This window comes from Ranitomeya imitator, chromosome 1 (assembly GCF_032444005.1).
Source record: "Ranitomeya imitator isolate aRanImi1 chromosome 1, aRanImi1.pri, whole genome shotgun sequence".
Taxonomy (NCBI): domain Eukaryota; kingdom Metazoa; phylum Chordata; class Amphibia; order Anura; family Dendrobatidae; genus Ranitomeya; species Ranitomeya imitator.
Genome location: NC_091282.1, coordinates 665,438,443 through 665,463,097, shown reverse-complemented (window position 1 = coordinate 665,463,097; position 24,655 = coordinate 665,438,443). Strand labels below are relative to the sequence as shown.

At 46.2% G+C, this 24,655-nt stretch overlaps 1 protein-coding gene across 2 annotated transcripts in view; it reads right to left on the bottom strand.

The window, feature by feature from the left end:
* TEDC1 (tubulin epsilon and delta complex 1) overlaps window positions 1-22,976 on the bottom strand; it is a 95,134-nt gene extending 72,158 nt beyond the window's left edge. The window contains exons 1-3 of one of the 2 annotated variants that reach the window (XM_069729067.1): window positions 22,811-22,976; window positions 19,549-19,645; window positions 12,023-12,225 (exon numbers count right to left, since the gene is read on the bottom strand). In XM_069729067.1, coding sequence (XP_069585168.1) covers window positions 12,023-12,225; window positions 19,549-19,645; window positions 22,811-22,930 — 420 coding nt within the window. In that variant the 5' untranslated portion in view covers window positions 22,931-22,976. The remainder of the gene's footprint in view (window positions 1-12,022; window positions 12,226-19,548; window positions 19,646-22,810) is intronic. The other variant, XM_069729076.1, reaches the window with a different exon arrangement.
* Between the last annotated feature and the right edge of the window lie 1,679 nt (window positions 22,977-24,655).

Below are 24,655 nucleotides of genomic sequence, written 5' to 3'. Positions count from 1 at the left end.
ACAGCGAGTAGCGAAAAATAGAATGGCAGCCGTATAATTATGTCAAATCACTTATGTACAGCATGTACATTTTATAATACGGCCCCTGTGCCAGCAAAAATCCGGAGAAAACAACCTTTTTGAGCACCCACTCTCTCGGCACAGCATGAGCAGGCATGAACCTTTAGTGGTTTCTATAGAAATGCTTCATAATGACGATCAACAGGGAGTTTTGTCACAAAAAAGAAAGGCTGCTCTAAATGCTGCAGCGACGACATCTGACAATCCCAAATCCTGCTAATAACCTTACAGACCAATTATCTGCATTACAGACGAATATTCAGCGCAGTCGTCAGGAAAAACTCTTTTTAATTATTTCTAGTTACATGGAATGGAGATAAAAACACACAGAATTAAAGGGGTATTCTTATTCAATATGATAAGCCTGTGGGTTCAGGCCGCTGGGAACTCCGCTGATCTGAAAGTGGGGGTGTAAAATCCCTTATGTGAATGACACAGTAGTGTGCATGTGCTGCAGTCCCATTGGTCACTATCTATGTCAGCCCCATAGAAGAGAATGGCGTAGTAGTGACTGATGGACTGACACTCCGTTCACACCGGGGTCTTTGCAACTCCTGTTCCAATGTTATATCTGTTCCCATAGACTGAAGAAATTGGCACGGCGCATGCACAACATCCACCCCGTTCAGAGGTCTCGTGCGCAATATCCACCCCATTCAGATGTCTCATGCGCAACATCCATCCCATGCAGATGTCTCATGCGCAACATCCACCCCATTCAGAGGTCTCATGCGCAACATCCACTCCGTTCAAAGGTCTCATGCGCAACATCCACCCCATTGAGAGGTCTCATGCACAATATCCACCCGGGTTAAGATGTCTCCTGCGCAACATCCACCCCATTCAGATGTCTCATGCGCAACATCCACCCCATTCAGAGGTCTCATGCGCAACATCTACCCCGTTCAGATGTTTCATACGCAACATCCACCCCATTCAGAGGTCTTATGCGCAATATCCACCCCGTTCAGATGTCTCCTGCGCAACATCCACCCCATTCAGATGTCTCATGCGCAACATCCACCCCATTCAGAGGTCTCATGCGCAACATCCACTCCGTTCAAAGGTCTCATGCGTAACATACACCCCATTCAGAGGTCTCATGCACAATATCCACCCCATTCAGAGGTCTCATGCGCAACATCCACCCCATTCAGAGGTCTCATGCGCAACATCCACCCCGTTCAAATGTTTCATACGCAACATCCACCCCGTTCAGAGGTCTCAATGCTACAATCAGTCCTGAGCATTGATCTCACGGCTGCAGAGGTGGGGGTACAATTTTCCTAAAATATCTAGGCTGCTATATAGACATGAAATATCCATTAAGCGCGGCAAACTCATGTACATGTACATACGGCAGTCTCCCTGGACTAAGACGAGTGTCTTTGGTGGCGTTTCCCATAATCAGGTCACTGATTATATTTTCCAAGCTGCTGCTGTAATCTGAATGGTCGTTTGGGGCTACACCACATCTTTTTAAAAGCTCCCAAATCTGAGGGGAATAGCATTCGGAGACTTGTGCGTAGGTCTGAAAAGGACAGGCGGTAAGAGAGAAACATTAGGGATCTGAGAATAGAGTGCCTGCACAGAGATCAACCAGGGATATCTGCCACTGGAAATCTCCCATGGGTGGGACGACCATTAAGCTGATCTGGGGCGGCAATTATTCTACGCAGAGGGCACAAGGCAATCAATCATTGCCACAATGCATACTGGCTACCGTAAATGTAGAGGCTTTAAGGGAGCATTCCCATCTCAAACAGTTATGGAATAGCCACAGTATAGAAATGGATCCAACTGTGGAACCCAACATACAGTTATATGAAAAAGTTTCGGCACCCCTATTAATCTTAAGCTAAATGTTTTATAAAAATTGTTTTTTTGCAACAGCTATTTCAGTTTCATATATCTAATAACTGTTGGACACAGTAATGTTTCTGCCTTGAAATGAGGTTTATTGTACTAACAGAAAATGTGCAATCTGCATTCATACAAAATTTGACAGGTGCATAAGTATGGGCATCCTTATCATTTTCTTGTTTTAAATACTCCTACCTACTTTTTACTGACTTACTAAAGCACTTTTTTGGGTTTTCTAACCTAATTGAGCTTTGAACTTCATAGCCAGATGTATGCAATCATGAGAAAAGCTACTTAAAGTGGCCACTTGCAAGTTGTTCTCCTGTTTGAATCTCCTCTGAAGAGTGGCATCATGGGCTCCTCAAAACAACTGTCTAATGATCTGAAAACAAAGATTATTCAACATAGTTGTTCAGGGGAAGGATACAAAAAGCTGTCTCAGAGATTTAACCTGTCAATTTCCATTGTGAGGAACATAGTAAGGAAATGGAAGAACACAGGTACAGTTCTTGTTAAGGCCAGAAGTGGCAGGCCAAGAAAAATATCAGAAAGGCAGAGAAGAAGAATGGTGAGATCAGTCAAGGACAATCCTCAGACCACCTACAGAGACCTGCAGCATCAACTTGCTGCCGATGGTGTCACTGTGCATCGGTCAACTATACAACGCACTTTGCACAAGGAGAAGCTGTATGGGAGAGTGATGCGAAAGAAGCCGTTTCTGCGAGCACGCCACAAACAGAGTCGGCTGAGGTATGCAAAAGCACATTTGGAGAAGCCAATTTCTTTTTGGAAGAAGGTCCTGTGGACTGATGAAACCAAGATTGAGTTGTTTGGTCATACAAAAAGGCGTTATGCATGGCGGCCAAAAAACACAGCATTCCAAGAAAAACACTTGCTACCCACAGTAAAATTTGGTGGAGGTTCCATCATGCTTTGGGGGGGTGTGGCCAATGCCGGCATCGGGAATCTTGTTAAAGTTGAGGGACGCATGGATTCCTCTCAGTATCAGCAGATTCTTGACAATAATGTTCATGAATCAGTGACAAAGTTGAAGTTACGCAGGGGATGGATCTTTCAGCAAGACAATGATCCAAAACACAGCTCCAAAGCTACTCAGGCATTCATGCAGAGGAACAATTACACTGTTCTGGAATGGCCATCCCAGTCCCCAGACCTGAATATCATTGAACATCTGTGGGATCATTTGAAGAGGGCTGTCCATGCTCGGCGACCATCAAACTTAACTGAACTGGAATTGATTTGTAAAGAGGAATGGTCAAAAATACCTTCATCCAGGATCTCATTAAAAGCTACAGGAAGCGACTAGAGGCTGTTATTTTTGCAAAAGGAGGATCCACTAAATATTAATGTAACTTTTCTGGTGGGGTGCCCATACTTATGCACCTTTCAAATTTTGTTTGAATGCAGATTGCACATTTTCTGTTAGTACAATAAACCTCATTTCAAGGCAGAAACATTACTGTGTCCAACAGTTATTAGATATATGAAACTGAAATAGCTGTTGCAAAAAAACAATTTTTATAAAACATTTAGCTTAAGATTAATAGATAGAACGCATGCATTTCACAAGAGAAAAACATGTCTAGACACTGATAAGCCACCCCCCACATAGTAGGTGATAAAGGGAGGTAGTGGATATTTGCAGGTCACTACTCAGCAGACACTGAATCAGATGAGACACAGGCTACATCTTGGAGGAAAACAAGACACTGAACAATGTGAGTATATCCTAGCCAATGCCTTTATTTTCTATTTTCTGTCTCTACATGCCCTAATTTCTTGCATTTCTTTCTTTCTACATGCATCAGAATGTCTTCTTCTTCTGATGAGGAGCAACGTCCTGGGCCGTCGGAAGTTGAACATGTCAGTGAGGTGAGTACTTGCCTCCTCAGATTGGTAAGTATTCACTGTCACATCCACACGTGACAATTTGTGTTTTTCATTTTTTTAGAGCTCTTCTTTATCTGCGGCAGAGACTGGGCAGGAGCAGCGGAGTCAAGGTCGGGTGGAAAGACGGCAGCGGGTAGGTATACAAGGCTGACTGTTTACTGTATCCTCAGTGTAATATTCTTGAATCTTCCTTTCTTTCCATTTCTTTACTTTTTTCTTCTGGAATCCTTTTGTATGTTGACTTTCCTATTCATGCCATTTCTCAGCATCTTTTTTCTTTCTCTTCCTTATGTTAATTGACCAAACTTTAATGACTTTATTTAATTTTTAGGTTCCACAATGGGAGGATGACCTAATTGAAAATGACCTACTCATCTCCCTGGTCCAGGAGCGAGTCCCGTTGTGGGACACCCGGGATCCACTGCACTAAAACAACGTCACGATGCGGCGCCTATGGAATGAGGTGGCCAAAGAGATGTGAGATGGCTGGGACAACGCCCAGACTCGGGTCCGAAATGCATGTGGTAAGTATTACACTGCAGTGTGAAGTAGCAGAGACCTTGGCCGTGCTCACTCGACTGTGTGTGATGAAAGAAACTCTCAGGAGTTTCTCTCATCACACACAGTTGTGGGAGTACGGCCAAAAGTCCTTTTTCTGACCATAATGTTTTTTTGTTTTTTTAACAGTGGCCAAAGTCAAAACACGTTGGCGTTCGATGAAGGACCGCTTCAACAAGGACCTGCGTCAAGAGCCGTGTTCCCAGTGGTTCAGGAGCAAGGATCAGAAGATAAAAATCCCAGAACTCGATAGTATTTGTAAGACCGGTCCTTGCCCAGAGAACGTAAGTATTTATCACGTGCATTAGGTTGTATTGTATTGCCATAATCTGTATTTTTCTATTCCACAGGATTTTGCGTCTGGTTAATTTTTGGTATTAATTTTCTTTTTCCTTTTTTCACAGCACATGGAGCACTACTGTTGGCCCAGGTTCTGGAGCGGTCCTTCATCCGACAGCTACGGACCCGTCCCAGCCATCCAGCAGCGCTGCAACTGGAGACCAGAGAGTTGGTCCATCAGGTGTTCCCCTTTTGCAGTCCTCTTCCACTGCCCCTTTTTTTGGGGGCTCCTCCCTACAGCGGCAGAGGGCATCGGACAGGTCACTCATGCCCGAGTTTTTGCACTTGAGCTCGATTTTACAAGAAGCAATCAAGGCTTTGGGTGACCGAATGGATGTTTCACATAGCCTCGTGAATGCACGTATCCAGGAGGCCACAAAAAGCCTAAACCAAGTGAAAGCCAACCTCCAGAGGCCAGCACATCATTTTTTTAACCAAACTGAGCAGGGCATGTCGGAACACCTTACTCCTGATCTCCAGCTGAGTGTCATGCAGGCCTGCAATGCTGCTTACGTGCAGGCTATGCAGCAGAGTCGGTATTTCCAGCAGACAGTGTCGGCATATCCACCTGTGCCTTCACTGTCACGATTAACCTCAATGCCGACCTCTGCTGCCCCACTAGAGCACCACCACCATGCCGAATGCAGTTGGACATCCCACCGCCACCACCATGACAACCGCTGCTCCTGCTTGGACCTCCTCCACTGACACTACAATGCAGCAGGACCCTAGCATGGCCATCCGTACCGCCACCACCACGATGCAGCAGGACCCTGGCATGGCCTTCCGTACCGCCACCACCACGATGCAGCAGGACCCTGGCATGGCCTTACGCTCTACAAGCGCTATGGACTCTGGCATGACTGCACGCTCTACGAGCACTATGGACTCTGGCATGGCTGCACGCTCTACGAGCACTATGGACTCTGGCATGGCTGCACGCTCTACGAGCACTATGGACTCTGGCATGGCTGCATGCTCTACGAGCACTATGGACTCTGGCATGGCTGCATGCTCTACGAGCACTATGGACTCTGGCATGGCTGCATGCTCTACGAGCACTATGGACTCTGACACAGTGCAGCCGGACCCTGACAGGTCACCCACCACCACGCCACACCATATGAGCCCACCAAGGCTTCCCAGAACCCGGCAAACCCCCCAAAAAAACAAACAAAAAAAAAACAGAGGACTCTTTTTCCAGACCCCACTAGTTTAATTCTCCTGCCACCTCTGCGTTGTCCACGGTTAGCCAGGCCTCAGTGCTTCACACCCCCCGTTTACATCACTCTACCCCAAGGCGGCGCAGTTAAATAAATTTTTTGGTTGCTAAAAAATAAATACAATTTGATTTGCCCCAATTATGTTTGGTTTATTGTATCTTTTGCCGCCGGCAACACACACCGTGCACCAAATAAGAAACTTCGCCACACACTTAATTTTTGGGCCACATCATATCTCCAGTAGTTATAAAAAAAAAAGACTGCAGCTTTGTGTGTCTTTAGTACAAAGATACGAGGTGGGCCAAAAAATAATAGATGTATTATCTCCATAATCTCTTCTTTCTGCTTAGTCTGTGACTAGTGTTGCAGTCTGAAGAGAAAATGGCGGAAATACAGTGCAGAACTCTACTGAACAGGTCAGGTGTCAAAAAACTCATTAGTTAGGACACCTGACCTGGTGAGTAGAGAACTGCCTTGTATAACCTCCATTTTCTCTTCTGTGTACATAATCTATTACACACAAATTGAAGGGACGATGGTGGTCACACAGCTCTCCATGCGAAGATCCATCATGACACAGGATACAGGAGCAAAATCTGAAGATTACAGCTGTTCAGGGGTCTATATAAGGAAATCCCATAATACACACCCTCTGTGGTCCCATTGCGGTGTCTGGTTATCTAGATTTTTCTCTTGTGAAATTTCTCATCATGCGCACCAAAAACGCAAACGCATGAAAAAACGCATATAAACGCGTACAAACGCGGCTTTTTTTTTTAACCGCATGCGTTCCCGCATGCGTCTAAAAATGCTGCGTTTGTACGCGTTTATATGCGTTTTTTCCACCACTTGCGGATGCGGATTAAACGCTGCAGATTTAAACGCAAATGTGAAACTAGCCAGCCTCCTATTGGCAGCAGCATACACCCACGGTCTGTGTCCCCCAATGAGGTGAAGGAGAAAAAGAAGAATTAAAGGGATCGCCCACCTTTTGGAACTTTTTTTTTTTTAAATAAAATGCATTGGATTAAAACTAATTTTTGCAATTGCTGTTCATTCAAGATTTTGCACCTTTTGGCTTTTATACACTATAAAAATGTCACCCCAAAGGTGGACAACACCGTTAAGTGGCTGAGCAGGCATGGCTTGCTCCATTCACTTCTATAGGAGTGCGATTGATCGGCTATTGTCGGAACTCCCAGTGAAGTGATCTGAGAGCACGGCACACAAGTAGCCATCTCTCCATTGACAGCTAAGCTCTACTCTCGAGAGAGGTGCGAATCCCAGAGACATTCATAGGGACTGTCCATATTAAAAGACATTCTTTTTTACATAAATGCATGTACCGTATATACTCGAGTATAAGCCGACCCCCCTAATTTTGCCACAAAAAACTGGGAAAACTTATTGACTCGAGTATAAGCCTAGGGTGGAAAAAGCAGCAGCTACCGGTGAATTTAAAAAAAAAATAGATGCTCTATACTGTTCATTATGGCCCCATAGCTGTGCCATATAGTGCTCTGCACCATTCATTATTTCCCCATAGATGTACCATAGAAAGCTGTGCCATATAGTGCTCTGCACCGTTCATTATTGCCCCATAGCTGTGCCATATAGTGCTCTGCACCGTTCATTATTGCCCCATAGCTGTGCCATATAGTGCTCTGCACCGTTCATTGTTGCCCCATAGCTGTGCCATATAGTGCTCTGCGCCGTTAATTATTGCCCCATAGCTGTACCATATAGTGCTCTGCACCGTTCATTATTGCCCCATAGATGTGCCATATAGTGCTCTGCACCGTTCATTATTGTCCCATAGCTGTGCCATATAGTGCTCTGCACCGTTCATTATTGCCCCATAGCTGTGCCATATAGTGCTCTGCACTCTTCATTGTTGCCCCATAGCAGCGTCGCCGCAAGGTAAACGGACATGCTGCGATCTAAAAAGACGCGCCGCATGTCCGGAATCGCAGGGCTGCCGGATGCATGTTACCACGCATAGTGGAGACGGGATTTCATGAAATCCCCTCCACTATGCTGTAACATCTGGATGCTGCGTGTTTGACGCTGCGTCTCTATGCAGCATCAAACACGCAGCGTTTCCTGAACGTGGAAACATACCTAGGGACTACGGATGTCAGAGGCATCTAGTAGCCCTGCTCCACAATCACTCTGGGAGCATGGAGGAGCTGTCCTGTCAGGAGGTGAATTTACTATGGTGTCATGAAGTTGTGTGTAGGAGAACCAGGGTCCCCAATGTCGGGATCGAGGTTCATATAGCATCTCGGTACAGAGAGATGGTGGGACTGACCAAGTCCCAAAACTAGTGAAGTGCAGCGCCGGCCGGCACAACTCCTACTCCTCATGCAGTTCTGGTCCTCATCCTAGAGAAGGACCTCGGGAGAGCCAGGTGACTGCGAACGGTGTCCAAGTGGAACTGTGGAGCTCAGGGAGTCTGGTGACCCTGGAAAGGGCCACACTTCCATATCTGCTAGTCCCTGGGGTGGAGGTAAGGTGAAATCATGGAGACGCCAAGAACTATCCCACAGCCCATGTGAACATACGCACAGACGGTGGTTTCGTGTCCCACCAAGTAGGGCTTGTGAGGACTTGTAGCAAGCTATTGTTATTGGATGACCTCTCCCGTTCTTCTGGGCTAAAGCTGTAGCACCCTGTAGTCCGTTATGCTACCAGGAGTCTGCTATGGTAATATGGTCACATAATGTAAATGGTGAATTTCCATTCACTGTACTGGCTAGGAAGGAGGATGTAGTGTGCGGAGCACAGACCAGCATCAGTGCATGTGGAGCAGGGCTGTGTGCCTGCAGAGCAGTAAGGTGCTAGTGCAAGTGTTGGGTGTGTTGTACGATTGTTTGTAGTACTGGACTGACCGCATGCTGTAGGCAGCGAGTGTCTCTGTAATATGTAAATAGCAGAGCCTGTGCGTGTGACGTCCAAGCCGCGGAGCCTGGGGGCGTGAAGTGCAGGCTGCAGAACATTGCATATAATCTGTAGGTAGCAGAGCCCTGCAGGCTCTGTGTGTTCGCAGGTGGTAGACAGCCTTGGTTTTGGGCAGAGTTTGCATCTCGGCTTCAGGAAAATGGCCGCCGCGATCTCCATCTGCGCACGCGAGGCATCCCGCGGCCATTTTCCTGAAGCCCCGTGCAGCGGAGCACTCCATCTGCGCACGCGCGGCCTCAGGAAGATGGCCGCCCCCACCGATGACAAGGATAATAGCGCAGATCGCGCGCTTTTTCTTCACCTGCGCGCAGTGGATTCGGCACTTGGACATGCGCACACCACTACGCCACCAACGGAAAGCTGGGGAAGAAACAGCGATGTCACCATGCCCACCCGACCTGACCAGCCTGATTGACAGGCGAAAACGGCGACTTTGGTAATGTATTTCGCAGCATAGGTGGGGAATCAGGGTACACTACATACACTATTGTAACGCACAGCGCAGGCCCTATTTAACAGTATTTTTATCTCAATCTGAAAAAACGGGGTGACAGGTTCCCTTTAATTAAGGACAAGGGCCCGTGACCACTAGGTGTCAGGCTGCTGCATGAAGCACAATTTAGTGTGCTGAAGCTGGTAAGAGACCAGTCAAAATGTGAGCTGTAGCTGGGAGACATGCCACAGTTTCTCTGAATGGAGACTGCACGGGTGAGCTAGGAAAGCCGAGCAGTCTGTGTGTTGGAGCTGCAAAGAAACGTGTGGAGGCTCCAGCCTGTTCAGTGTGAACTATGCCGGAGATGAATACTTCTGTTTGGAGCTGGAAGCTGCTAGACCTCAGGCTGAAGGTGATACCGAGACTAGTGGGATTGGGCGTCAGCTGAGTATGAAGTTTGGAGAATGGACTAATCTGTTTGTATGAGCCACACTGACATATATATGCCTGATAAATAAACTGGGTTTTTTTTGCTGTGACACCTTCGGGCTCAGAAGAGGCTGTTTTGGTTTTGAATCCCTTGGAGTTTTATGAAAGCAATAAAACTGATTGTTTGGACCAAAAAGAATTCCTACTATCTTTCTATACATACAGTGAAGGAAATAAGTATTTGATCCCTTGCTGATTTTGTAAGTTTGCCCACTGACAAAGACATGAACAGTCTACAATTTTAAGGGTAGGTTAATTTTTAATATTGAGAGAAAGAATATCAAAAATAATATCCAGAAAATTACAATGTATAAATTATACAAATGTATCTGCATTTTGCAGTGAGAAATAAGTATGTGATCCCTCTGGCAAACAAGACTTAATACTTTGTGGCAAAACCCTTGTTGGCAAGCACAGCAGTCAGACGTTTTTTGTAGTTGATGATGAGGTTTGCACACATGTCAGGAGGAATTTTGATCCACTCCTCTTTACAGATCATCTCTAAATCATCACGATTTTGAGGCTGTCGCTTGGCAACTCGGAGCTTCAACTCCCTCCATAAGTTTTCTATGGGATTAAGGTCTGGAGACTGGCTAGGCCACTTCATGACCTTAATGTTGTTCTTTTTGAGCCACTCCTTTGTTTCCTTGGCTGTATGTTTTGGGTCATTGTCTTGCTGGAATACCCAGCCACGACCCATTGTTAATGTCCTGGCAGAGGGAAGGAGGTTGTCACTCAGGATTTTACAGTACATGGCTCCATCCATTCTCCCATTGATGTGGTGAAGTAGTCATGTGTCCTTAGCAGAGAAACACCCCCAAAGCATAATGTTTCCACCTCCATGCTTGACAGTGGGGACAGTGTTCTTTGGGTCATAGGCAGCCTTTCTCTGCCTTCATACACGGCGAGTTGAGTTAATGCCAAAGAGCTCAATTTTTGTCTCATCTGACCTTCTCCCAGTCACTCACAGAATCATCCAGGTGTTCATTGGCAAACTTCAGACGGTCCTGCACATGGCATGTGTCTTCTTGAGCAGGGGACCTTGGGGGCACTGCAGGATTTTAAACCTTTACGGCATAATGTGTTACCAATGGTTTTCTTGGTGACTATGGTCCCAGCTGCCCTGAGATCATTAAAAAGTCACCCTCGTGTAGCTTTAGGCTGATCTCTCACCTTCCTCATGATCAAGGATACCCCACGAGGTGAGATTTTGCATGGTGCCCCAGATCGATGTCGAATGAGTCATTTTGCATTTCTTCCATTTTCTTACTATTGCACCAACAGTTGTCTCCTTCTCAGAGTCTTGCTTATGGTTTTGTAGCCCATTCCAGCTTTGTGCAGGTCTATGATCTTGTCCCTGACATCCTTATAAAGCTCTTTGATCTAGCCCATGTTGTAGAGGTTAGAGTCTGACAGATTAATTGAGTCTGTGGACAGGAGCCTTTTATAAAGGTGACTATGTAAAACAGCTGTCTCTAATGCAGGTGACGAGTTGATTAGGATCGTCTAACTGGTCTCTAGGAGACAGAACGCTTAATGGTTGGTAGGGGATCAAATACTTATTTCTCACTGCAAAATGCAAATAAATTTATATAATTTATACAATGAGATTTTCTGGATTTTATTTTTGATATTCTATCTCTCAATGTTAAAATTAACCTGCCCTTAAAATGATAGACTGTTCATGTCTTTGTCAGTGGGCAAACTTACAAAATCAGCAAGGGATCAAATACTTATTTCCTTCACTGTACATACACACATATAGCTATTGGGGTTTCTTGAGCAGTAATATCTACCTTTGTTTGCCAAGGGTATCTAAAGAGTATCTGTTGTGAAGAGACAGAACCTATTTAAGGTGGGGTGTTCCCTGTAAATCATACATGCACATAAACTGAAAGATTTTCTCCAGTACCGTTCACTTTTGCAATGGGAAGTGAGCAATGCTGATGACCATGTGTCAGAAGATGCCTGCCAGGATGCGTGCCCGGTCGGCAGGTGTCATGCACTTGTCCTTTTCATTAGACTCATGTGTATATACATCCTAACAGGCATCTGCAGATGCTTCAACATCGGTGCCACTCATCGCCTTATGTGGAAATGAGAGGCGTCGGAGAGCCCTTTCAAGGGGTGTCAAAATATTTTATCACCTAATGCAGATACAGCAGATTAATGAGCATCTACATACCTGGCATATTGTAATGTGATCTCCCACTTTAATGCTTTTCTTTTTCAACAGGATTTCAAGTATCTTCACTCTATGCAAAAGCCACGAAAAAGCCAGGAGTATTTCCCTGCTGCCATCTTCCCCGTCATCAGGGAGGTTGTAAAATGCCGGCCTTCCGTATCCTTGAATCTGAAGTACACTCTTCACATATTTTACACGGTCAGCTGTAAAACAGAAGAGAATTACAAGCCTCTACATAAGTGAGCAGCCTTCATCTACATAATCCCTACAGGATTAAGTGTCTCCTGGTCCAAGCCTGCCCCCACCAATGATTGGAAGTTTTCTGCCTATGCACAGGGTACACAGAGAGCTGCCAATCAGTGGTGTGGGTGGAGTTATGCAGAGCTCAGCATTCAGAGCTCTGCTACATCTGCAGCAGAGAAACACCGGATTACGTACCGGTAATGCTCTTTTATAGAGCCACGACAGCAACCACTGAGAGAGGGGATCCGCCCCTAGGAACAGGAAACCCTACAGAGAGATAAAAGGGGCGGTCCCCCTCGCTCCCACAGTTTGGGTTACAGAGATTGCGAGGAACCGCCCACCAGTTTTAGTAGACAATTCTTTATCATCATTCATTATAATTTAACTATGTATAAGTACAAGAATCCACCACCCTTAACAGTGCTCATATGTACACTAATATATGTAAATGGGAGGGAAGTGAAGGGGTGCTGTCGTGGCTCTATAAAAGAGCATTACCGGTACATAATCCGGTGTTTTCTCTTCGCCACGACAGCACCCACTGAGAGACTTTCAGAGATAGTTATTTGGGGGGGATTATCGTATTAAGGACTGATCTACCGAAACACAAGTCAGTGGAGGCAGATAGATCTAATCTATAGTGACTATAGAAGGTAGAAGGAGAAGACCAGGTTGCGGCCTTACATATGAGTTCTATAGGAACCTCCGCTCGTTCAGCCCAGGATGATGCTATCGCCCGGGTGGAATGTGCCTTCACAGTCTCAGGTGGATTCTCCCCTTTAGATGAATAGGCCAGGTATATCGCCTCCCGAATCCATCGGGATAGTGTGCCTTTTGTAACACCAGATCCTTTCCTTTGACCCTGGAAAGAAACAAAGAGAGCCCTGCTCTTCCTCCAGGCGCTAGTCCTATCCAGATAAGTTATTATAGCCCTTCTCACATCTAAAGTATGGTACTTCTCTTCCTCCTGGTCTGTAGGATTATTATAGAAAGGAAGATGAAGGATCTCTTGAGATCTATGGAATTTTGTACACATTTTAGGTAGGTAGGAAGGGTCTGTTTTCAGGACAATTCTATCAGGAAATATTGACATAAAGGGAGGATCTACTGATAGCGCCTGTATGTCACCTACTCTTCTTGCCGATACTAACGCGACAAGAAGAACGGTCTTAAGTGAAATATATTTAATGTGAGCTAAGTCTAGAGGCTCAAATGGATGACCTGTTAAGGCTTCCAGGACCAAATTAATATCCCAAGGAGGCATCTGCGGAATCTGAACTGGCTCTGATCTCTGGCAAGCTGAAATAAATCTAGCTATCCATCTATTACCCGCAACATTGTGACTATACAAGGCCCCTAGAGCAGAAACTTGTACTTTCAGAGTATTAACTGAAAGGCCTAGGTCACGTCCTTTTTGAAGAAATTCTAGAATAGTGGAGACGGGAATTTCACTAGATAACGCCGATGGATAGAGATTTAGAAATTTCTTCCACACTCTCACATATATGTCAGTAGTGGATCTTTTTCTACTTGTTAACAAGGTATTAATTACACTATCGGAGAAGCCTCTTAGTTTTAACAGCTGCCTCTCAAATTCCAGGCTGTCAACCTTAGTCCCTTCACATGAGGGTGGTTGAAGGGCCCCTGGGAAAGAAGATCCTGATCCTCCGGGAGGATCCACGGATCCGAGATGGACATGGCTCTGAGCAGGGAAACCATGGTCTTTTTGGCCAAAATGGGGCAATCAGGATTATATTTGCCCGGTCCTCCCTTATCTTCCTGATTACTGTTGGTAGAAGAATCAGAGGAGGAAAAGCGTATGCTTTCTGAAATGTCCAAGGAGTCTGAAGGGCATCGAGAATGTCGGGATTGTCGGCCCGGAACATTGAAGCGAATCTTTTTAGTTGTCGGTTTTGTCTTGTGGCGAAGAGATCTCTCTCGGGTGTACCCCATTTCATGGTTATCATTTTGAAAATTTGATGATTTAGGACCCACTCTCCTTGGTGGAGGGTATGACGACTGAGGAAGTCTGCCCTTGAGTTGTCCACTCCTCTGACATGTAGCGCTGACAGGGACAGAAGATGTTCTTCGGCTATAGTTAGGATGTCATCGGTTATAGACATGAGCGTTCCTGACCTTGTTCCTCCTTGATGATTGATATAGGCGACTGAGGTCATGTTGTCGGACAGAATTCTGGTATGTGTCCCGTGTAGCTGCGGAAGGAATTCACATAGAGCATGATAGATAGCTTTTAGCTCTCTTATATTAGAAGAGTCGTCTGACTCCGTGACTGACCATAATCCTTGGACTAAATGGTCTTTTAAATGTGCGCCCTAGCCAGTAGGACTGGCATCAGTATATATTATATTTGAGGGTTTAACTACCCAGGGGACTCCACTAACCAGGTTTTTTGGATCTAGCCACCATATCAGAGATTGGATTACATTATTAGAAAGGGAAATTTTAATATTTAAATGACCATGAGATTTTTCTTCTTCATGTAAAATTGCATACTGTAAATGCCTCGAGTGAAATTGGGCCCATGGAACCGCTGGAATACATGACGTGAAGGAGCCAAGAAGGGACATGCCTTCTCTCAAAGAAATTAGGGGTTTATCTATTACCGACTGAACTTTATTCCTAACCGTTATCTGTTTATTTTCCGGAAGGAAACATTTCTGGCTTGTAGAATCTAATATAATCCCCAGGAAAATTTGCCGAGTTGTTGGGATAAGTCTAGATTTCTCCCAGTTTATTATCCAACCCAATTTTTGCAGAGATGCTATCATATCACACAACCGTTGTTGACATTGCGAAGGAGAATTTCCTACTACTAAGATGTCATCTAAGTAGGGAATTACGAGTGTGTCTTTTAGTCTTAGATATGACATTACCTCCGCCATTAGTTTAGTGAATACTCTTGGGGCTATAGATAGCCCAAAAGGCATTGCAGTATACTGAAAGTGTCGGACACACCCATTCAATACAATCGCTACCCGTAGATATTGTTGATGCTCTGCATAAATAGGTAGATTGTAATACGCATCTTTAAGGTCGAGAACTGTCATAAAGCAATAGGGAAACAGGAGTTTAATGGTGGACCGGATAGATTCCATCTTAAAGGTTTGATTTTCTAGGTAGATGTTTAATTTTTTAAGATTAATAATAGTTCTGAATGTTCCATCTGGTTTTGGAATCAAAAATAACGGGGAATAGAATCCCATTCCCTCCTGTAGGAATGGAACCTCCACCAAGACTCCCTTAGCTAGGAGATTTATTACCTCCTGCTCCAATGCCTCTTGTTGTAACTGAGACTTTAATGAAGTCAATAGAAATGAGTCCGGAGGGACTCGGGAAAATTTTAATTGTAACCCAGAGGCAATAAGGTTATTTGCCCAAATATTTGCTGTTATGGCCCGCCATTCATTAGCGAAGGAGGACAATCTGCCTCCCACAGGTAGATCTGTCCTAACGGGGTTTTTCTTCAAACTTGAAAGGGCGCTTCCCAAAGAACGCACCCTTTTGTTTTGTGTCTCTTGTGGCCCAGCGATCCTGGTTCTTAAACTCCTTCCTTTTATTAAATGCGGGCTTTCGGAACGCTCTCCTATAAAATGGAACGTAATTATTACTATTTGGAAAGCCTTTCTTCCTTTCCCCTGCTTTAGTTAAGATCTCATCCAGTTTGGTACCAAACAGGTAATCACCCTGACATGGGAGGCTGCATAACTTAGACTTGGTCTGAGGGTCACCTTTCCAGCCCTTAAGCCATAGGGCCCTACGTGCTGCATTGGTTAATCCTGCCGACTTGGCTGCCAGGCGTATAGAGTCGGCAGATGAGTCCGCTAGAAAGGCTGTGGCACCTCTAATTAGGGGTATAGAGGACAATAATTTCTCTCGAGAGAGACCTCCTTTCAGCCCTTCTTCCAAGTCACTCAGCCAAACAAGCATGGATCTTGCGGTGCATGTGGCTGAGATTGCCGGTTTAAAGGCCCCTGCCGAAGTCTCCCATGCTCTTTTAAGGAGCGAATCGGCTTTGCGATCTAGAGGATCTTGTAACGAGCCTGAATCCTCTACAGGCAGTAAGGATTTCTTTGATGTAGACGCCACAGCTGCGTCTACTTTTGGGGCTTTTGACCATGTTGTGAATTCTTCATCATTAACCCCTTCACCCCCGGAGCTTTTTCATTTTCGTTTTTTGCTCCCCTCCTTCCCAGAGCCATAACTTTTTTGTTTTTTCCGTCAATATGGCCATGTGAGGGCTTATTTTTTGCGGGACGAGATGTACTTTTGAAAGATACCATTGATTTTACCATGCCATGTAACAGAAAACGGGAAAAAAATTCCAAGTGTGATGAAATTGCAAAAAAAGTGCAATCTCACACTTGTTTTTTGTTTGGCTTTTTTGCTAGGTTCACTAAATGCTAAAACTAACCTGCCATTATGATTCTCCATTACGAGTCATAGACACCAAACATGTCTAGGTTATTTTTTATCTAAGTGGTGAATTCCAAATTTTGCTAAAAAAAAAAAAAAAAATGCGCGATTTTCCGATACCCGTAGCGTCTCCAAATTTCGTGATCTGGGGTCAGGTGAGGGCTTATTTTTTGGGTGCCGAGCTGGCGTTTTTAATGATACCATTTTGGTGTAGATACGTTCTTTTGATCGCCCGTTATTGCATTTTAATGCAATGTCGCGGCGACCAAAAAAACGTTATTTTGGCGTTTTGATTTTTTTTTTCGCTACGTCATTTAGCGGTCAGGTTAATCCTTTGTTTTTATTGATAGATCGGGCGATTCTGAACGCGGCGATACCAAATATGTGTATGTTTGATTTTTTTTTAATTGTTTTATTTTGATTGGGGCGAAAGGGGGGTGATTTGAACTTTTATATATTTTTTATTTTTTTAATATTTTTAATCACTTTTTTTTTTTAATTTTGGCATGCTTCAATAGCCTCCATAGGAGGCTAGAAGCATGCATAACTCGATCGGCTCTGCTACATAGAGGTGAAGTACAGATCACCTCTATGTAGCAGAAATGCAAGGTTGCTTTGAACGCCGACCACAGGGTGGCGCTCAAAGCAATTGGCCATCAACAACCATAGAGGTCTCAAGGAGACCTCTGGTTGTTATGGCGATGCACTGCTGACCCCCGATCATGTGACGGGGGTCCGCAGTGCGAGCACTTCCGGCCGCGCGGCCGGGAGCGCTAGTTAAATGCCGCTGTCAGCGCTTGACGGCGGCATTTAACTAGTTAATGGGCGCGGGCGGATCGCGATTCCGCTCGCGCTCATTGCGCGCACATGTCAGCTGTACAAAACAGCTGACAGGTCGCGGCTTTGAGGTGGGCTCACCGCCGGAGCCCACCTCAAAGCAGGGGATCTGCCAGCTGACGTACTATTCCGTCAGCTGGCAGAAAGGGGTTAAAGGGGTAGCGTCTCTTTGAGGATGGTGGTAACCCCCTCTGCCCCTGGCTTTCCCACTCTTTTTTGATCAAACTTTTTACTGCCGTTATTACCGGAAAAGAGGGTCTCTTCTTTTCGGATAGGCCAGCAAACATAATGTCTTGCTGTGTTTTAGGGACTTTAAGATCTTCTATGCCCATGGTATTGCAAACTGATCTCACCAGATTGTCAATGCTATCTGTGGGGAAGCACGTATCCTAATCCTCATCTGAGGATATCTCCTGCTGCGATCTATCTGAGTTTGCTTCCTCTAACTCAGACGGCTGATCGGATACAGGTGAAACGTATCCTCTTTTCTCCTTAATACGTGGCTCTCTGTCAACGCTTTGTAGGGCTCGTAATTCTTCCCTAATCATGGCCCTTATATCCTCTGATTTAATTGAGGCTTCCTCACGTAACGTTGATTTTATACATGAATCACATAGCCTTTTAGTGTAACTATCCGGAAGGGGCTGGATACATAACGCACACTGCTTGTGTTTCGCTTTTTCCTTCCTTTTTGCCTATTATAAAGGGAGAGGGACAATAATCAGACTAGTGGGGTAGATGCACACTCACCCAGAAGCTGACCGATCAGGTACCGGCTGAGGAGGAGACACAGATGCAGGTGGCTTCCTTTTGGACGATCCGCTCTGCCTAGAGCGGCTGCTGCTGCTGGCATGGCTGCGAGGGGTGACGGTGGTAACCTCTAGAGAAGGTACCGCAGGCTCTCTTGCAGAATCCATTCTGGACGCCGGGATGCAGCGCCGGCGTCCTTTTCACATGGGTGCCGCCATGTTCTTCCTGTTGAACCCGGAAGTGCTAACCACTTCCGGGTCGCGGCCATATTGGATACTCCGGCGCTGTTACCGGCTTCAGCGCCGGCGTCTTCTCACTTCTCCGCACCCCGGAAGCTTACCAGCACTTCCGGGGGCATACACTGGGCTCCACACCGCACAGGCGTCCGCCGAGGACGGCGCAACGCTACCACCTGGTGCTTGCCCCGCAGACCGCCGGACATCTGCCGCGAACCGGCCCCCCACGACCCGGTCTCGCGACGTCTGCCAGCAGAGGGGGGAAAACTGAATCAGCACCCCCGACGCTGCATCCAGTCCTGGAGCCCTTGCCGTCCTCACAGGTAAACTGCGCAAGTGGCGTCCAGGCTGGGAATCCTCTTCTCCGTGGATCTTCCCGTAGGAACAGGAAACCAAACTGTGGGAGCGAGGGGGACCGCCCCTTTTATCTCTCCGTAGGGTTTCCTGTTCCTAGGGGCGGATCCCCTCTCTCAGTGGGTGCTGTCGTGGCGAAGAGAAAAACAGGGATTTTATCTAAACTACTGAACCCAGTAAAGTGATATATTGATTGAATCAGGGTCTCTGCCCCTGCATCATAGTAGACAGAGAAACATTTTTGACAGATTCCACTTAAAGGGACTGTCACCTGAATTTGGAGGGAACAATTTTCAGCCATAGGGGTGGGGTTTTCGGGTGTTTGATTCACCCTTTCCTTACCCGCTGGCTGCAATATTGGATTGAAGTTCATTCTCTGTCCTCCATAGTACACGCCTGCGCAAGGCAAGATTGCCTTGCGCAGGCGTGTACTATGGAGGACAGAGAATGAACTTCAATCCAATATTGCAGCCAGCATGCAGGCAGCGGGTAAGGAAAGGGTGAATCAAACACCCGAAAACCCCGCCCCTATGGCTGAAAATTGTTCCCTCCAAATTCAGGTGACAGAGTCCCTTTAAGCTCAAGTTTGAAGAGCTGGGGCGAACTGTGCACAGTTTACATTTCAAAAACATGGGAAATCAACCTATACGGGAGGTCCAAGTGTTGACGTACCCATTTCTATCTTCTCATGTCTTTGGTGTGATGAATCTGGGTTGCCTGGAAAGATTTGCCGCAGCAAGGAGAACAGCAGGCTCCAGAACTCTGAGGCCTACAAAACAAAAGCACGACTCAAGTAACAATCATTTATTCACAGAAACTCAATACTATATGTAACCTAAAAGTCCCACTCTCAGATCTGTTTGGTGGGCTTCTAGCCAACAACGAATGAAGCATGCGCACCTCTGCTCGATTCAGGACTGTGCTGCACAGCCAGATTCCTGGGATGCAGAGCACAGTCTCATGATCTCTGGGGGTCCCCATGGTCAATACTGCAACAATCAGTAAGTTATTTCCTGTTCATAAGAGATAACTTACAAAACTAGGCCACATACCCCTGCTCCTGTCCAGGGACATTTTCGGGGGGGTTTATTTTTTTTTGCACATGCACTTTAAACGACATGTCATTGTTTTTCTAGTTGGGCTATGCAGAAGGACAATGATCCAAAAGACAAAGAAAAACAAAATTAAGACTTTGAAGTAGCCTAGTCATAGTCCTGACCTTAATCTTATGAGATGCTGTGGCATGACCTTTAAAAGGCGGTTCATGCTCGGAAACCCTCCAATGTGGCTGAATTACAATAATTCTGCAAAGATGAGTGGCCAAAATTCCTCAGTTATCGCAAATGCTTGATTGCAGTTGTTGCTGCTACGGCCAGGTATTAGGTTTAGGGGGCAATCACCTTTTCACACAGGGCACTGTAGTTTTTGATATATTTGTCCCTTAATAATAAAGACCTTTATTTATAAACTGTATTCTGTTTCCTTGTGTTATCTTTGTCTAATATTTACATTTGTTTGGTGATCTGAAACATTTAACCCTTCTAGGAAAGCATCTTGTGGACAGATGAGACCAAGGTGTACCCAACTGGGACAGTACCTTTCTCTTGTAGTTCACCTCACTATATGTCAGCAGACGTCCAAATAGAAAAGGGTAGAGCAGGAGGGGTCCTGACCATGCAGCTACTCGTCTGTGGAAAGTTACATACAGCGCCCCAGGGTCCTGGTCATTGCAGTAATATCATTCTCCTCTAGGGGGAAGTGGTATTACGTTTGGAGGCAATGAAGGAGAACTCTTTGTCAGGTAACACAATGCATGCAACATGTTCACACTCCAGATCAAAAGGGGGAGCTCTAACCCTGTTTAAGGTGAACTCCCCTATAAGAACATCCTGATCTGGAGGGAAAGGGTTCAGTTCCTGTCAGGAAGACAGAGGGAGAGGAAGCAGAGGAGCCCTGTGGCCTGAAGTGCTGCAGCTCCTAGGAAACAGACAGATAGAAAGCAGAACATATTGCAGCAAGCGTGAAGGAAGTCAGAGCAAAGGAGTGGATATCAGAGGAGTTCTGCCTTGCACAGGCTGCCTCCTTCTAGCCGGAATACCGAGGGAGCAACAGTCCTTTATGCCTTTCTCCAGAGACTGGCAGGACAGCTAATTTCACGTTACCTGTCCGCCCCTACACCCAGGAGGCAAAGTGGCACCGCTTAGAGGCTGGGGCGTGCTAGAGTCCCTGTAAAACGCCTCAAGCCACCAGTCATACGGGTTTGTCCTATCTATTTGGGGGACAGAGAGAGACATAACATCTGTAACATCTTCAACAGTTGTGAGGACGTTATGAGAGGCTCAGCAGTAAGGTACTACAACACCCAGGCGCTAGAGGAGGCTACTGATTTCCACCTGGATAAGGGGACTCTGGATTTGCCTCCAAACCGGCCGGACTCTGCCTGCCCCGAGATCCGGTGCTCTGGACGCTGAAGTCTTCAGTAAAGGTAAAGAGACTGCACCCTTGTGTCCTCATTCTTCACTGCGCCTTACATCATCCACCATCCACACTCTGGGAAGCCCTGTGGATATACTTCACCTGAGGGAAGGTATACCATCTAGCTGCCATAACATCACCCCAGCAGACCCCTTAAAGCAGCGTTGGTCACCCTGACCGAATACCACAGGTGGCGTCACGAACGTAAACGTTATCCCTTTAAAAGACCTTTCCCTTTAACACAGACGTCACAAGGGCCACGGACCGGGTCAGCCACCATGACATCCCCCTGTGAACCGAAGGACCCGGTACCGAGTAACTCGCTGCCCTGGGGGGGCGATCCATATATAAACAAAATGAACAGCCCAAAAAGGGGGTGCCATGTCCTGTGACATTCCTAATGTTGACAGATCAGTACTTCCTTTCCCACTCTGTCGACGGGAGGGATCACTGCCAATGTCATGCTGATTGACAGCTGGCTACCTGCAGCATATGGCTGAGGCGGCCATTAATCAATCGGATGTCGGCAGTGATGCCTCATCTACAGAGCAGAAGAGAAGGAACTGTTCTGTTGTCTTGACGTCACAGAAAGAAGGAGAATGGCCACCTGTGCCAGGAGAGATAGTCGCAGGGCAGGGCAGGCAGGGAACTACCTGCCAATAAGCACTTAGCCCCAGAAAAGTCCTGCATAACCCATTGGAACAAGAAATATAGTAGCCCTCGCTATTTAGCAGTCTGCAGCATCTAGACTCTGATAGTCTTAAACAAATCCATCAGTTAAAGGGGTTTCCACCACTGGGAATAATTGACTTACAGAAACACGTGCATTTGGGTCTAGGAATTATTTTTGCTATTGGGTGTCATTAAAACTTTTGCACCGATTGCTTCTATAGCTTCTGCGGCGGCGCACAGTCTATAGCTGGCTGCAGAATGAGGTAACTGGGATCCATCAGTGAGCTCTGAAGAGGAGATTGTAAAGCAAAGTGCTGGGTAATAAAGCTCCTGTGAAAGCAAAACTGTATAAAATTGTTAATGAAACCGAGGTGCAAAAATCATTTAGACAGAAAAGACCCCATTAATATCCTGCCGATTTGTCTGCTGACCAGGTGAATGGAGAGGGCTGAGCCAGCTTTGGCCTAATGCACAGAAGCAGTGGGGGGAGGCTCCTGCTGCAGACAGGTGTCATGAAGCACATTGAGGAGGAGGCCATGGCTGAGCCCCTGGGGCACACACAGATTTCCTCAGGGTAATGTTAGACTATACGGGTGGCTGGCGACTCCAGCTCTCCCTCGGGTGCTGAGGCGGGTCACTGTGTTAGGAGCCTACGGCCTAAAAATCCCAGAGCAGCCAATCAGATAACACTACTCATTTTTTTTTCTGTCGCACAATGAAAGGAGTGAGCTGATTGGTTGCTTGCTCTATACCTGCCTCCCATAGTGAATAACCACACGTCTCTTACCGCCTCTGGTCGGTCAAACTTTGATTTCCGTAACGTTTCAGGATCCCACCGTGACCCAGAAGAGGATAAGACCCTGCACAAGGCGCACAGAGCCTCCTTCAGATTGTTCGCCCGCTTCATCTTCTTGTTGAATTGAACGCCCGCCACTGTCAGGGGTTGCCGGGCAACGCAGGCGAAGGCGGAAAGACGCCGAAAGTGAACGTAATGGCACGTGACTCGCTGTGCGGAGATAGAGGCGGCCATATTTGTTTCTGGCAGGTGTGCTGCACATAATAGAGCGGGTAAAATGACCACACTACTGCTGGTATGACATAGGAATGGATGTCTGTCAGGAATGTGGAAAAATATTTAGAATTGAGAGTCCTCAGTGTCAGGAATGTAATAATACACACTACATAGTGCCCGATAGTGCACCCCAGTGCCCCATACTGCACAGTGCCCCATACTACACACTACACAGTGCCCCATACTACACACTACACAGTGCCCCATAATACACCCCAGTGCCTCATAATACACCCCAGTGCCCCATAATACACATTACACAGTGCCCCATAATAAACCCCAGTGCCCCATAATACACACTACACAGTGCCCCATAATAAACCCCAGTGCCCCATAATACACATTACACAGTGCCCCATAATAAACCCCAGTGCCCCATAATACACACTACACAGTGCCCCATAATAAACCCCAGTGCCCCATAATACACACTACACAGTGCCCCATAATAAACCCCAGTGCCCCATAATACACACTACACAGTGCCCCATAATAAACCCCAGTGCCCCATAATACACATTACACAGTGCCCCATAATAAACCCCAGTGCCCCATAATACACACTACACAGTGCCCCATAATAAACCCCAGTGCCCCATAATACACACTACACAGTGCCCCATAATAAACCCCAGTGCCCCATAATACACACTACACAGTGCCCCATAATAAACCCCAGTGCCCCATAATACACATTACACAGTGCCCCATAATAAACCCCAGTGCCCCATAATACACATTACACAGTGCCCCATAATAAACCCCAGTGCCCCATAATACACACTACACAGTGCCCCATAATAAACCCCAGTGCCCCATAATACACATTACACAGTGCCCCATAATAAACCCCAGTGCCCCATAATACACACTACACAGTGCCCCATAATAAACCCCAGTGCCCCATAATACACATTACACAGTGCCCCATAATAAACCCCAGTGCCCCATAATACACACTACACAGTGCCCCATAATAAACCCCAGTGCCCCATAATACACATTACACAGTGCCCCATAATAAACCCCAGTGCCCCATAATACACACTACACAGTGCCCCATAATAAACCCCAGTGCCCCATAATACACATTACACAGTGCCCCATAATAAACCCCAGTGCCCCATAATACACAGTTCCCCATAATACACCCCAGTGCCCCATATTACACACTACACTGTGTGCCATAATACACCCCAGTGCCCCATAATACACCCCAGTGCCCCATAATACACCCCAGTACCCCATAATAAACACTACACAGTGCCCCATAATGCACATTATACAGTGCCCCATAATACACCCCAGTGCCTCATAATACACACTACACAGTGCCCCATAATACACCCCAGTGCCCCATAATACACATTACACAGTTCCCCATAATACACATTACACAGTTCCCCATAATACACATTACACAGTGCCCCATAATACACATTACACAGTGCCCCATAATACACATTACACAGTGCCCCATAATACACATTACACAGTGCCCCATAATACACACTACACAGTGCCCCATAATACACACTACACAGTGCCCCATAATACACA